The sequence below is a fragment of the Ursus arctos genome, unplaced genomic scaffold (assembly GCF_023065955.2).
Source record: "Ursus arctos isolate Adak ecotype North America unplaced genomic scaffold, UrsArc2.0 scaffold_25, whole genome shotgun sequence".
Taxonomy (NCBI): domain Eukaryota; kingdom Metazoa; phylum Chordata; class Mammalia; order Carnivora; family Ursidae; genus Ursus; species Ursus arctos.
Window position 1 is genome coordinate 12,498,469 of NW_026622930.1, and position 15,429 is coordinate 12,513,897.

General features: G+C 50.0%; 1 protein-coding gene across 22 annotated transcripts in view; it reads right to left on the reverse strand.

Moving 5' to 3' along the window:
• Nucleotides 1–15,429, reverse strand: part of DGLUCY (D-glutamate cyclase) — a 74,071-nt gene that overhangs the window by 18,573 nt on the left and 40,069 nt on the right. For all 22 annotated transcript variants that reach the window (XR_006411277.3, XR_006411275.3, XR_007190221.2 and 19 more), the window contains 4 exons: nt 15,246–15,368; nt 11,721–11,924; nt 6,344–6,604; nt 640–739 (listed from right to left, as the gene is read on the reverse strand). Coding sequence is in view for 9 of the 22 variants with exons in the window: in XM_026515452.4 (XP_026371237.2) it covers nt 640–739; nt 6,344–6,604; nt 11,721–11,924; nt 15,246–15,368 (688 nt within the window). In the remaining 13 variants the exon portion in view is untranslated. The remainder of the gene's footprint in view (nt 1–639; nt 740–6,343; nt 6,605–11,720; nt 11,925–15,245; nt 15,369–15,429) is intronic.

Here is a 15,429-nt window from a genome sequence, read left to right on the forward strand (position 1 = left end):
CGAGCAGACGGGAATAGAAAACATCAGGACATACCGCACACAGCAAGAGTAAACCCTGTGTTTTGAATCTTCGTTTTAGTTGTGGGTGTGGGTGCGCACATGTGTGCATATACTGGTTTGCAACGCAGAAGGTATTACTGTTGTCCAAAAAGTTCAAAAACACTATTAAAAATGATAAGATCAAAATACTTCCCTACATACAATAAGGATGTATTTTTCAAAATGTCTGATCACGACACACAGTAAAAAAACCACAGGTACTTGCCCAAAATTTCACGAGAGTACTTACCGTTATGACACAGGACGTGCAATGGTATTTCTCTTGCTGGTTCCCCTTGCAAATGTGCCGGTTACCCCCACCAAAACGACTCACTGCTCTCTAATGGGTCATGACCCAGTTTGAGAAACTGCTAGTTTTTGGTTCTAATAATTTTCCTATTGTCTCCCTCCATCAGGAGGACACGCCATCTCTTAGGGAACTGCCACACCCAGAGATGCTTTGCGAAGCCCCCAGGACACTTGAAACCCAGCAGCCTGGCCCGTCAGAACCCCTGGGCTCATGGTTCTGGAGTCATCAAAGTGAATAGAGCGTGGGCTTTTCCACCATCACCCACTTATGCTGGGATGGGACCCACATACCTCGGTGACTTGGGGTCCCCATCTTTGCAGAGAAATGCCTGAGCGGCTCCTGCTGATCCACCTTGGAAAGTTAGTATGGGGATCTGTGTCTTCAGAACACCTTGAAAACAAAGGCAGAGGGTGCACACGTCAGCTCGGGTGCTGCATTTTGGAAATTCATGTTGGCTTTTCAAAAGCTTCTCGGGAAAGTATCACTATTCTTACTGAGCGGCACCTACCTGTCAAACACTCTGTCAGGGAAGCCGAGACCTCAACACAAGAATGCTTGTTTCCTTTTAATCCTGAGTAAACCGTAGGGCTGGCGGAACGTGTGACGCTGGGTGGCAGTGGAATTGGGCTAGTGTCACCACGATCACAGGCTAGCAAATATGCCGCCTGTAGATGTCCATGAGACCCCGTGAACGGAGGCCTATTCTGGCTCACTGCCATCGTGAGGGCTGGGGACACGTGGTGCCATGGTGACGGGGAGCTAGCCCTCTGCTAAGCACGTGACACGCGTGTTTTCACTTAATTGTCACAACAATTCTATGTGATAAGAACCATCATTAATCCCATTTGACAGAAGAGGAAACCTGAGGCTCAGAGGTACTACAGAAGTCGGATGGAGCCAATGATGGAGGTCGGTGTCATGACCCCAGTTTCCACCCCAAGTTCTCATCTGGTCCCCTCCCTGCATACCTTCAGGGAAGTTCTAGAACAACAGTGGAGAGGTCCCAGAGTCTGGGTGTGGAATTAGCTACTGGTAATGGAGTGATTGCCAAAGTGAATTTGACTCTCAAAAATAGTACCTTCTCTAATTACAATAATAATACATATTAATGTTGAATATGTGGGAAACAAGCAAATCCCAAATTAACAGAAAAGTGACTTGGTTTTCATTAACGAATCCACCTCATAGCAGTTGGGGGCAGAACGCTTGTGCATTCACTGGCCCAGGATGAGGTCTCCACGCAGAGCTTGAGACGGCTAACAGAGGGCCTTTGACAGGGATAGACCCAGCACTTATGGTGCCACTGGTCTGCAGGACCCCCCTGGCCCGCTCTGTGGACCAGAGGGGGTGTCATAATCTCCATCACCAGCCCCTCACACATCTCACATAAACCCAGCCCAAGTAAGCACCCCGTCTATGTTAAAACCACATGCTTGTATTATAAATGTGGCTTCAGGAAACCTGCTTCCCACCCCAGCTTCACCATATGGCTGCCCCAAGCCCTTTGGGAGCTGCCCCCCTCCCCAGCGGGTAGAAGAGCCAGACTCATTGTCAGAGACCTTAACGGACCTGCAGTGTGGCTCCCTCCATCCTCCCTCCCCAGTCCCACCCCATGTCTAAGGGAGAAAGACAAGAAGAGGACACTCAGCCCATCAAGGGCTCCACATCGAGCACATGAGACAAGCCAGGGGACAGGGATGTGGGTGAGGGGATGGTCACAACCAGCTGAAAGACCCAGCCCCTTTCTGTGCTGTGAGGAGTAGCCTGGTGACCCAGCAACGGGACTGACTACAGCCAAACAACATTTCTAGCTGTGTGACCCCGGACAAGCCACAGAAACTCCCTTAGCTGTGGTTTCCTCCTCTGCAAAATGGGGTTAATCATGCCCCCCGATCCAGGACTGCTGTGGATGCCATGTTGTGATGTGTGCCAAGCCCTGAGCTGGGGGTCTCGCATCTAGTAGGTGCTAAGTTAAGGCTGTGCTTTCTTACTTCCTTGACATTGGATCAAGGATACAGGACACTCGTAAGAAGGGGCACCGGGGAGTCAAACAGGGCAGGCGACATAACATACCCCCAGAGGGGCACACAGAGAGAAAGAGCCCTGCAAAGGAACGTCAGGGCAAGAGGAGAACCGGCACCTGAGCTACAAAGAACCAATGTATCCATTTGGTCCATTTACGCTCAAGACAGGGAAAAAATGACTCGGCTTTTTCTTCTTTAAACATGTGCAGCCTTTGGTTATAAAAAGAACTGAACTAATTTTCATTAAAAGGACAAATCTCTTTCCCTTTCTTCGTCCACATGTAACGGAAGCTCTGCAAGATCGAATAGAGCAGATGCCACCTTCCAAACCACCCCGCGCGCGAGCCCCAGTTCCGAGCTCCTGCGCAGCCGGAGCCTCGGAGCCAGGCCAGCAGGTGAGCCGCGAGCGCAGAGCTGCTTCTGGGAAAGCGGGCAGCTAAAAATATCCAAGCTGCTTGTCAGATGCGGAAGGCTGCCAGCCTGTTGGCAGCAGCTGGCAACGTGGCCCATCCCTCCTCCTTGTTCACAACATGGTCCTTCGGTCTCCCTTGGTTCTCCGTGCAGTTCCTTCCTGGCCTCCCTGGCTGGCTCCCCCCTCCTCCTCGACCTTTCAACGTGGAGCATCCCAGGGTGTAATCCTGGGACCTTCTCTCCCGTCTCTTAGTCTCTGGGTGATCTCACCCCGTGTCTGGACTTAAAAGGCCATCAATATGCCAACCGGTCTCTGATTTATCTTTCCAGCCCAGACGGCTCCCCTGGACTTGACTCGTAGATCTGTCTGCTTGACGACGCCCCTTGTGTGGCTAATAGACTGCTCACACTGAGGCTCAGACCTGCACTCTGCAAATTTGTTAAAAAATTATAATTGTGGTAAAAATACACAATGTAATTTTCCTTTCTTAGCCATTTCTAAACGTACAGGTCTCCGGCATTGAATACATTCACACTGTGGGGCAACCAGCCCCGCCATCCATCTCCAGAACTTTCTCGTCTTCCCCAATGGGAATTCTGTGCCTATTAAACACTAACTCCCCAGCCCCCCCGAGCCTCCAGCCCCCCTCAGCCACCGTTCTGCTTTCTGTTCCTATGATAGTAGTTGCTCTGGTCCCTCGCGTAAGTGGAGTCATACAGTCTTTGGACCTTTGTGACCGGCTTCTTTGTCTTAGCATGATTTCTTCCAGGTTCACCCATGGGTCAGAATTTCCTTCCTTTTTAAGGCTGAATGACATTCCATTGTCTGTCTATACTGCATTTTGTTTACCGGGTCATCTGCGGCCAGACACTTGGCGTGCGCATGGTGAATAACACTGCTCCCAACACGGATGTGGACGTATCTGCTTTGGGTTCTTTTGGGGGTAGATACCCAGAAGTGGGATCGCTGAATCACGTGGGATGCTCTACATTTTTTGAGGAACCGCCATACTGGTTTCTACAGTTGCCGCACTGTTGTGCGTTCCCACCAACAGTGACTCCCCCGTGTGGGTCCCCAGCAGCTGCGCCCTGTCAACCTCCCCCCGAACTTGGAGTCACCCCCATCTCCTGTCTCATAATTGCGTCCAAGCCACCTGGAACCATGACTCTACCTTCAAAATATAGACAGAGCTGGCTACTTCTCGAAACCTCCACCTGCACCATTCATCTGTTTGGGGTTCCCTGAAGCCAGAGTTTGACACAAAGCCTTGGGTGCAGGTGGTTTATTTGGGAGACAATCCCAGGAGGCAGGTGGGAGGCACAGAAAGTGGGGGCAGGAAGGAGGAAAGACCAACACGAGGGTTTGTGCTCTTTCGAGGTCGCTGCTCTAAGCAATGGGGGTCCCAGTTCCACGGAGACCTGCCTGGCTCTGAAAGACAGGAGGTAGGGCTCCTGTGTCCCACTGGATGAGGGGCTCCTGGAGGCATCAGTCGCCTTACTTCCAGACTGAGTGGTTTTGCACAGCTTTGAAGAAACCCTGAAAACACTGGCTCTCAATGGGGCCTGGTCAGGTCTGTGTGAATTGCAACTTCCACTCCAGCCGTAGCTGAAATCACTGGGGGCCAAAGGGACAGGCCGCAGGGCACCGTGCACCCCAAGCCGCCCTGTCTCCTGCTTGCAGGGACCTGGCCAGTTTCTACCCTTGTCCCTATAGCTACCTGGGTGTTCCTTTCTTATTTTATTTTACTTATTTGACAGAGAGAGAGAGAGAAATACTGAGAGGAGCACAAGCAGGGGGAGCAGCAGGCAGAGGGAGAGGGAGAAGCAGACTCCCCCTGGGGCGCCTGGGTGGCTCAGTCATTAAGCGTCTGCCTTTAGCTCAGGTCATGAGCTCAGGTCATGATCAGGAGTCCTGGAGTCCCGATCATCAGGATCTGCTCAGCAGGGAGTCTGCTTCTCCCTCAGTACCTCCCCCTGCTCATGCTCTCTCTCTCTCTCTCACTCTCTTTCTTTCTCAAATAAATAAAATCTTTTTTTTTTTTTTAAAGAAGCAGATTCCCTTTGAGCAGGGAGCCTGACTTGGGGCTCGATCCCAGGATCCTGGGATTGTGACCTGAGCCAAAGGCAGACACTTAACTGACTGAGCCACCCAGGCGCCCCTGGGTGATCCTTTAAAACTGAAGTCAGAACGTGGCCCTCCTCTGCTCAGTGCCCTCCTAGGGCTCCCCATCCCACCTGGAATAAAAGCCCAGCTGCTCACATGTCCCTTGAGACCCTTCCAGGCTGGCCCTGTGACCCCTCTGTCCTCCCTTCTGTCTTTTCTTGTCCTCAAGCATGAGGCCACTCGGCTGGTCAGTAGCCCCTTCTTAAACCAGCCAGCCCCCCGCTCTACCACCTGGCCTCTGCTCTGGCCATTGTCACAGCCCGGGGCCTCTTCCTTCAGCCAGCCCTGGCCTCACCCCTTCATCAACTTCATCAGTCTTGGCTCAGATGTCACCTTCTCCATGAGGCCTTCCCTGACCAACTTGTTGAAAACAGCAGCCCACCATGTGGGCTGTCACTCCCCATCCCCTTATCCTGGTCCGCTCTCCCCCCCAGCATCACGCCTTCTTACGGACCACATACTTCCCTTTATCCCCATGTGGTTTACCGCCCGCCACACTCCCCTGGGATGCACTTGTCCACGAGGGCAGGACAGTGTCAGTCTCGGCCATCGATGGCTCTCAACAGCCCATGACAGTGCCTGACACATGTAGGTGCTCTGCACACATCTGTTGTGTGAAATGGCTTCTGTATGTTCAGATACAGCCTTTCGGAAACTTCCAATGTCACGGGGCTATAGGGCATGCCTTAACTGGAGTTGAAACCCTTTTGAGAGGCTAAAATGGAAAACTATGCCTCTAAAGAACGCATTTTCAGGGACACCGAGACATAGACAGTGGGAAGCAGTTTAGAGCACTAGGCTCCCTGCTGAGGCCTGAACATCCCTTGTAGAAAGAGGAGCGGTGAAGAGCAGCTGCTCTCAGTGCACCCTAGACTGATCCTGGCACACGGACAGCAGCATCACGGCCTCACACCAGTGTCGCCTGCAGCTCTCATGCCACCTGTGTGCTCTGGGAACCTGTGGAGTGTGGGACATCCCGGCCCAGCTGGCCTGGGGGGGACGCAGCCACCTGTTCTGACTATCGCACCTCCAACCTGGGGGCGGGGTCAGGGCTGGCCTGGGTTGCTGAGTCTCCGCAGGTCACACAGGGAGGGGAACAGGTGCACAGTGGGACCTGGGCTCTGGAGCCTGGAGGACGCAGGTTCAAACTCGAGCTCACCATTCCCACCTGGGGAACTCACCTGGACCTCTCAGAGATGCAGCCTCTTCATCCATAAAAGAGCTAATGCTGCTGATACCAGAGGGGTTTCGAACAGGAAGGAAAACGCCCCCTGTCTAGTGCATAGCCCTGTGCTGGGTGCTTGGCAGGAGTTCATACACATTGGTCCCCCCCCCACATCCTCTGCCCACAAGGCCCATCTGGGGGAAATGGACTGTCCTCATCACACTCCTCACCTTGCTCAACAGCCTCTTCCACAAGGTTCTCGAACAAACTCACGGCTCTCAGGTCAACGATCATGGAGACCGGCTTCCCCAAGGCCTGCAGGAAGGCAGCCAGAGCCATGGCTCCCGGCGGGCCGTCTGTCTCTTCTGGGGGCTGGTGGTTGAAGTGTGTGGGGAAGCCGGTGGTGACGAGCACGGCGTGGGCATGGGACAGTGACAAGGAGGCTCGCAGCAGCTCATCTCTACAGAGCAGGTGTCCGATCCCCCGGTGGCCTAAAATTATTATTTTTTAAGGTTTATTTATTCTCCTTAGAGAAAGAGAGAGAACAGGGGGAGTGAGGCAGAGGAAGAGAGGGAGAGAAGCAGATTCCGCACTGAGTGGGGAGACCAACGTGGGGCTCGATCTCACAGCCCTGAGATCCCCGCCTGGGCTGAAACCAAGAGTCGGTCGCTGAACCAACTGAGCCCCCCAGGTGCCCTGTTATTTTTTTTTTTAAAGCCATAATGTCATGTGTTTCAAGTAGAAACTTAAGTAAACAGTAGTTTGGTTTTTTTATTTACTCTTGTTTCCGAAGTGGATTTGAGGGGATGTGGTGGAGACTGCCGGTTGTTCCCTGAACGCCTTCTCCTCCCCCAGTCACTCCCCCAGCCCCACATTCCAGTCTGTGGCTGACCAGCAGCCCTTCTAGTTAGAGGTTCCAGTCTTCCACGAGCCTTGGTTCTCTCTGCCACATCCGGAGAGCAGTCAAAGGGAACAGGAGTGGAAGTCATGTATGCCCCCTCTGGGCCTGCGCCTCCCCTTCCTCCCTTCCCCCGCGGCTGGGGTGTTGAGACCAGCACCTCCTGGGGGTCACAGGGTGTCATGGCAGAGCTTCTGGCTGGAGCAGGTCCCGCTTCCTGCTGAACCCCAACACTCACCAGAGAAGGCCTGCCCTGGACAGTTGCATGAGTGGCACACACTTGTACTGTAGTTGAGGAAAGCATCTTGGGGTTCATTTGTTATAGTGGTCTAGAAGACTCTAACGCAGGAATGTCGAACGAGAGGCGACGGGACTGCCCCAGTGGGGGAGTCACCAGAAGGCCCTCAGACAAGGACTTGGGTGCAGGTATTTCTACAGAAAGTGAGCCCAGGAACACTAAGTCAGAAGATGGAGGAAGTGTGAAGAAAGGGAGAAAAGCTCCTGAAGAATGAACGTGTGAGTGAGCAAATTAACTGCAAAGGGGACTGGGGCTCGGTCCTGCTTGACATGCTCTAGGAAACTGTGGGGTTCACACCTCAGGGCTACCCTGCCAGAGAAAGGGGGACCAGGCCCTGAGGCACCTGCTTCTGTCCCCTGCTGGGTGCAGCTTGCCCACTGGCTGGGCTCTCCCTGCTGTGGCAGAGGGGGTCTGGAAGTACAGGAACACCCTTAGGCGGAGGGACAGAGAGACCTGAGGCTCAGGGGGAGGGGGGAGAGGCTGTCCTGTTGGGAACGGCCAGTGGCAGGGGCAGCTGACCCCCGGGGAGCAGGGAGACAGGCGGGGCAGCAACACCATCTGCTCTAACACCCTCCCGTGGCCGCCAACCTGGTCCCAGCTGGGCAGCACAGCCTCCCAGGGCCCGTCACGTATCATCGTGCCCCTGCCCATATTCAGGTCCCCTCAGAGCATATCTGTGCCCGCTGAGGGCAGGATGTGACTCAGAACGGCCCCACCCAGCTGTGGCTGAGATGAGAGGTAGACTGAGGGGCGTGGCCAGAGGGTGTCAGCTTGCCCCTGAGGTACCTGGAGAACACGGAGGGACCCAGGGTTGGGGTTCCTGTTGTGGAGGGACAGTTCCAGACTCGGAATCCGGAAACTTACATTCAAGCCCGAAGTAGCTGTGCAACCTTGGCCTCGGCCCTGGATTGCTCTGGACCTCAGTTTTCCTACGTGGAGCATGGAGGGGTGGGGGGGGGGGCGGGTCCGGGTGGAGGGAGGCTGCAGGAACGGGCCCTCCACACGCCTGCAGTGGGAGTGGGAGTGGAGACTGGAACAGCTGTCTGGAGGGTGACTTGTACTCAGGTTTTTATGTTCCACTGGCACCAGCTATTCACGTCTAGGAATTTACCCTAATAAAGTGATCATGGGGTTGTACACACACGTGGTCAGAAGGGGGTCATCGCAGCCTTGTTTATGGTGTCAAATGATGGATGTTAATAAAAAGGGTGGAATGTTTGTAAAATGGAATTCTATGCAAACATTACAAAGGATATTGTAGAAGACTAGTGACATGGAAGGATGTTCACAATATATTAAAAAGGGAAATAGATGCATGTATATATATAAAGAATATATATTCTTTTTTCAGTCTTACAGGCTTAAGACTGAGGAAAAAGACTTTAAGGGCAAATTTTGAACTGTTTGTGAATAACAGTTAATTGCATTGGGATTCTGGTTATTTTCACTGCCTCTTTATGTTCATATATTTTCTGATGTTTCTACGACGAATGTGAATTGTTGTCGGTGAAAGGGGAGAAGAGTAACATTTTTAAAGAAAAAAATTGGAATGTAACCTATTTCATAGGATGTGCTAGACATCAAAAGAGAGAGGAGGGGAGAGAGAACTTGGTCAAATTTAGAGTGGTTGATGGTTTCATCACTTGTGATGGTTTTAGCCTGAGAGCAAACGTCATCACCATAAGCTCTGTGTTCCTTCCTGTTCTCCAGGTACCTCAAGTGCAGGTCAGTGTCCTCTCAAAAATGACTGGGCAGCTGTATTATTATGCCCAGCGAGCAATGCTCAGTATGCTGCCGTTAATCTCATCTCTGCTTTTTTAATAGAGTAGGAATCAAAAGCATCTATCGTTCTTGAGGATTAACGATGCTCCGTAATAGACAGTATTGGCACGTTCGGACAGTCATAAATCTGCCTTTCCCCCACGCCTCACGCTTCAAACCTAGACACAGTCTGCACAAGCACAGAAGGGGGGTTGTGGATGACCTCCCGGGTCATTTTTATTAAGCTGGGGTGCACTGGGCCTGCAGTAAATTTACTTCCCACTTACTTTTTTACCTGAGCTAATGGCAGAGTTAATAATTCATCTTCCCTCATGACCCTTGTGCTGAATGGAAGAACTGTCAGCCTGGGTAAGAAGGTTTGTGAGGGAGAAAGTATTGCAGAAATTTAAAAAATATCCACCCAGGGGATCAGCTACGTAAGAGGCTCCATGTACACAGAGCCACGAGTTTCCATCTCTATATATGCATGTATCCTAAACGGTGCATCAGTGGTAGGCATGTAGGGCTATGGGGTAGTGGTAGGGGTTATATGCAATAGAAACCGTACTCTCTGTTGTAAGAACGAATGAATGAACAACCTAGCAGACAGACAAAACATCAAAAAGGTAAGCTTTGTAGTTTTGAAGGAAGTTTTGCTACTGCAGACCTTTGGTCCCCAGCCCAGGGGAGAGAGCAGAAATTTTTAAGGCTGTTCTACACTGTTCAATTCTTGGCCACAGTGTTAGTTCTCACAAAAAGGCACCCAGCTTGGTAGCTCTATGAATCTGCCCAGGTGCTGTTCTCTGGACCAATGTCACTGTAATCGGCTCTGTCTGGGTGCTGGGACTTGGCCAGGAGGCTTGACCTCTCCAGGCTGGCCTCACTCCTCTGCTTTCTACACAGACCCCACCACCATCTACTCGGATATCTGCTTGGCAAACAGGGGTCTGATGGGCCAACAGGGAGATCACATATGCCTCCTCCAGAACTTCAAAGTACAAAGAGCACCCAGGTCAAGAATTACAGCCCATGAGGAGGTGTGAGCCAGGAGAGGCCAGAGCACGGTTTTAACTGGCCTGGTGGGGCTGTGATACACCATGTGAACTCAGATTCCAATTTGTCCAACACTAACTGATCGTGGGCCTTGGAGTCAGTGGGTCAGTGGGTCAGTAAATGTCTGCTCCCACCATGTACCAGGTGTGTGGACTTGGGCAAGTTTCTTAACCCTATATGCCTCAGTCTCCTCATCTGTTAAAGGCAGTTAGTAATAGTTGCCTTATAGGGTCAGGGGAAGAATTTAAGATGAAACGTGCTTAAGCTTTTAGCACATGCCTGACCCGATGTAAAACTCAGTAGATGATAGATGTCATTCTTATTACTATCACACTCCCAAAAAGGAGGTCTAGTTGTTATTTCTCCTGTTATACTGATGAGAAACTGAGGAAGAGAGGGGCAGGGAAGGCTGCACCCTCCTCTCTGGAGCCTTTGCCAGCAAATGGATTGCATTTCCGTGCACATCAGCGCCCTCTGCTGGCCACCCGGGATTGGGATTGGCTATTTGGCTCTTCAACCACCAGGCAGAGGGAAGAGAAAAGCCCCTCAATTAGCTTGCAGCCAACCTCCTCCTAAGTGGAACCAGAAGACCCACAGGGATCCCAGGTCTAGAAGCCAGTGGATCACAAGCCACAGAAGGACTATCCTTTCTCTGAGATGCAATATATAACATACACGTTAGCTGCAAACACTTATGAGGGTCCTGCCCCACCAGCATCCTCAGGGAAGCAGGGATCTAGCCCCCACCCGTACCTCTGCTGTCCGGGACAAAAAATCTATTCTACGCCCAACCCCAGGGCAATGGCATGGAAGGAGATTAGGGACACAGGGATGACTTTAAATGGTGGCGGTTGATGACCTAGGAACCATACTACTCCCTTTTTTCTTACCATCCCAGTCCCAATTTAGTCGTGATGGCAATGTGCCCAGCTAATAAGCTCGCCTTCCAAACTCCCTCTTATGTTTAGTGTTGAAAATTTAGGGAGAAAAACATAAGCTAAAAAAACAAAATTCTTCAAAATCGAACTACCCAGAGATCATCAACATCAGGATTTTGGTGCCTTTACTTCCTTTGGGGATTCATATGCACTATAAGCATTTAAAAAAAAATCACACTGTGGGAATGCACAGTAGGGGCAAAGAAAGAATTTAGGCAGCTGACCTTTGTAAACGGAGGCGGAGGTGGAGGGGAAAGAGGACTCAAGCAAACATCTTAATGATTCCCAAGGAATTTTTTGAAGAGTTTGGATTCCAAACACCTTGAACCCTCATTATAACATTGTTTTTGAGGTTTATGCTTTAGAATGACCTTATAGGTGAAAACTTACCCCTCATTGGATGAAGTCTCAATTTCCATAATTTAATGAAAAACGCTATAGTCTAGTAGCCTGACATTAAGGCTATGCCTATTTTCTGGATAAAATAGCAATCTCTTCTCTTTGATAGTGTTAGCTAAATAAAGAGGAATACATTCTTCTCTCTCTCTTTTAAATCCATACTGTAGATGCATGTAGTTTTCATGCTGCCTTTTTCACTGACCATTATACCAGTGATGCATCTCTCCAGGTCCTTAAGGTGAGAACGCTTTGTTCCTTACCTGGGTCTACGGCAATGATGCTCTCTAGCTCTCTGATCTTCCGAACCGCCGAAGCCGACGCCATGCTGTAGTGCAAAGGATCTTGGGAAATGCGATGGACCTCTGGAATTCCCTCAGGGGTCAGACAACCGGCTGGAGCCTCTGTATCCTTCAGGTTGGTCATGACCGTGCAACCCGGTGCACTGGTGAAAGCCAGCGGGGTCTCTAGAACACACAATCGGAGGGACTGAGCCCACTCCATGAAATTCAGTCCATTCTCAACTAGCCCGCGGCTGACGGGCAAGATGGCGCTGGGCATCGACTCCGCCAACAGCGCTCCTCACACGGCTTGTTGCCCCGAGTCGGAAAAAACTAGCCGCTGGCTAGATGAAGCCCCACTTAACCAGGTGCCTCCAATGATTAGGGAAGTGAAGATGAGCCGAGCGTGGGAAAAGAAGGGAGCTATAGCCGCAGCTACAGATAGGAATTTCCATCAACTTAATCCTGTGGGTATCAAAGTACTTACTGAACTCTTACGGGTGCATGAAGCCACCTTTCTGGACTTCGCTAATAAATAGCTCTCACCGAACGTAGCTTCTGTTTTTCCCATGGCACTTTGATTTTGCCTTGGTGTCTGCTAATTTCGTTCTTTAAAAAACTCTCCCGTACTAGATTCCGGGCAATGTGAAACACTCTAGCATCGTTATTAAGAGCATGGCTTTCGTGTGCCAAACAGAGTTTGAGATGAGACTTTATCCTCTCTAAGCCTGTTTCCTTGGCTATAAAATAGTGATAATGCTTCACATGGTTGTTGTCAGAGCTAAACTGGAAAATGCACATAAAAGTGTTTTTGCAAAGTGGTTCAGAGTGAGCCCTCGGTAAGTGATGGTTTGCATTACTGAATCAGGGGCTGTATCTCACTCGCTCGATGTCCCTGTGCCTGGCCCGTGAGGTGCTTCATACTTATTACACTCAATTTACATCATCTGCTTTCTTCGGTGTCATTATTATCCTTGGGTACTTTAACCCCACTCAGCTGTGTGCTCCCAAAGAAGAGGACCATTGTTCATGGATCTCAGGGTGCTACATGGCAGCTTGCACATAGAAGGGGCTCCGTGTGAACTGGGAGTAAATAACAGTCTTGGATTTCACAGAAAACAGTAATACTTTTTTTTTTCAAATTCAACAGAAAGCCAAAGTTAGTCAACACTTCAGAAGGAAAACCGCCTGATAATTGCATGAAGCATTCTAACTTAATTTTTAGAGAGGCAGGAATTAAGGATTTTGATGAATGCAATCACTGTTTTTCTGTGTTTTGGACAGAACCTACAACTGGTCGCTCTAACACCAAGCTCAGAGTGTGACACAGGCTTCTGCCCCATCAGCTTGAGGTGTGTAGCAATGAATCTATCGCTAATAGAAGTTTATTTATCTATTTTTTATTTTAAAAAAGATTTTATTTATTTATTTGAGAGAGACAGAGACAGCATGAACAGGGGGAGGGGGGAGGGAGAAGCAGAAGCAGACTCCCAGCTGAGTGGGGAGCCCGATCGCAGGACCCCGGGATCATGACCTGAGCCTAAGGCAGGCGTTTAACCGACTGTGTCACCCTGGTGCCCCGCTAATAGAAGTTTAAATATTGAAGTTTGAGCATGATTTTTTAAAGATTTATTTATTTATTTTTAGAGAGAGAGAGAGAGCGCTAGTGGGGGGAGGAGCAGAGGGAGAAGGAGAGAGAGAGAGAAGCAGACTCCCCGCTGAGGGCAGAGCCCCACGTGAGACTCAATCTTACGACCCTGAGATCACAACCTGAGCCGAAATCAAGAGTCAGATGACCAACCACCTGAGCCTCCCAGTCACCCCAGCATGATTTTTGTAAAATTAGAAATATTCAAGGTCGTCCCTAAACCAGTGATGTCATTTGGCCTCATTTACAAATCCGGTGTGCTATTTCAAGCAGAGCTAACGGGCTGCAGGTTGCTGGGATACCCGTGGCAGTGAGCCCGCTTCTGCAGCGCACCCTTCGTGGCTGGTGGCAGGAGAGGGATGACACCATCATGCTGGACAATATTTACCACACGTGTATGAATGTGTGAACACACATGAGCATACACACACACTCAGAAATGACCACAAACTCCCTGAGACCTGTATCTTGTCTCGTGCAGCATTGTATTCCCAAGATCCGGGTCCCTGTCTGGCACATCGTAGATGCCCAATACATTTAATGTTAAATAAAGGAACAGGGGCGCCTGGGTGGCTTAGTCGGTTAAGCGTCTGCCTTCGGCTCAGGTCATGATCCCGGGGTCCTGGGATCGAGCCCCACATCAGGCTCCCTGCTCTGTGGGAAGCCTGCTTCTCCCTCTTTCTCTGCCTGCCGCTCCCCCTGCTTGTACTCTCTCTCTCTCTCTCTGTCAAATAAATAAAATCTTTAAAAAAAATAAACAAACGAATAGAATGCCATGGATCTTAGCATTTATGCCTCATCACTATATTAGAAATAGTCTTCATCGTGAGGCCATTCTGATAGCTAAACTTATATGAATGCTTTCAAAAAAATTAAAGTAACATTAAATTCTGTGATTTGTAGTGCAAGTGTGGCTGAGCTGGCTAGAATTTTCTGATGTCTACGAAATGGGCTGCAGTAGTTATTAACGTTTCTGTCACATCCCTACCTTACCCGTGAGCTAGTTACGGCACCCTCGTGTGTCTCTTCATTGTAATATCACCCTACGTCTTTGAAAAAAATAAATGGACAGTATTGCTTTAAAATGCAGAGCCCTCCCTTATCAAGATATGTTCCAAGACCCCCAGTGGATGTGAAACCGCACATAGTTTATATAGACTATGTTTTTTCCTACTCATACATCCCTATGATGAAGTTTAATTTATACATTAGGCCCAGTAAGAGATTAACAGCAATAACTAATAACAAAATAGAGCGATCACAAAATACACTAATAAAAGGGTTGTGAATGTGGTCTCCCTTTCTAAAAATATCTGACTGTGCTGTCCTCACCCTCTTCTCGTGACGATGTGAGATGACAACACGTGCATGTGATGAGAGGAAGTGAGGGGAGTAATGTAGGCATGTGTCGTAGCATGAGGCCACTATGACCCTCTGACGATTCGTCAGAAGGAGGCCCATCTGCTTCTTGACTGCGGCTGACTGTGGGTAACGCAGAACTGCAGGGAAGGAGGGCCCCTGTGCCCTGCAAATACCACATGAGGTGGGGTGTTTAGTGGTGCTGTTTGCCTTCACTCTTGTTTTCAAAGCCCCACCAACCTTCAAAACGTCTCAGAAAGTCAAGCTAAATATTGGTCTTTCTATTAGAATGGACTGGGAGCCTTGTGTAGGTGGGACTATATTTAATCAAACATACAAGGTGCTGGTGAGACCCAGCCCCGGGACATCTGTATGTCTTATTTTGTTTTGTGACTCCATTTCTTAAGTCTCTACACTGTAGGTCTAGGCTTCCGAGAACTAAAGACCCACCCGCTTCCATCCTGGGTCATAGTCATAGCCCCCTTTAAGCCCGGACGTACTGCAGCTGCTGACGGCTTCGAGACTGGTCATCTGAGAAGGCCAGAACACTGGGACGTCCCCTGGCTGGCACGCCACAGGATCCCCATAGTCAGGTTTGGAAAGGTCTTTGATTCCCAACAATTCTACAAATAGAAGAAGACAATGAATTCTATGGGTCCTGCCCTGGCAGGTCCCATGCAAGTT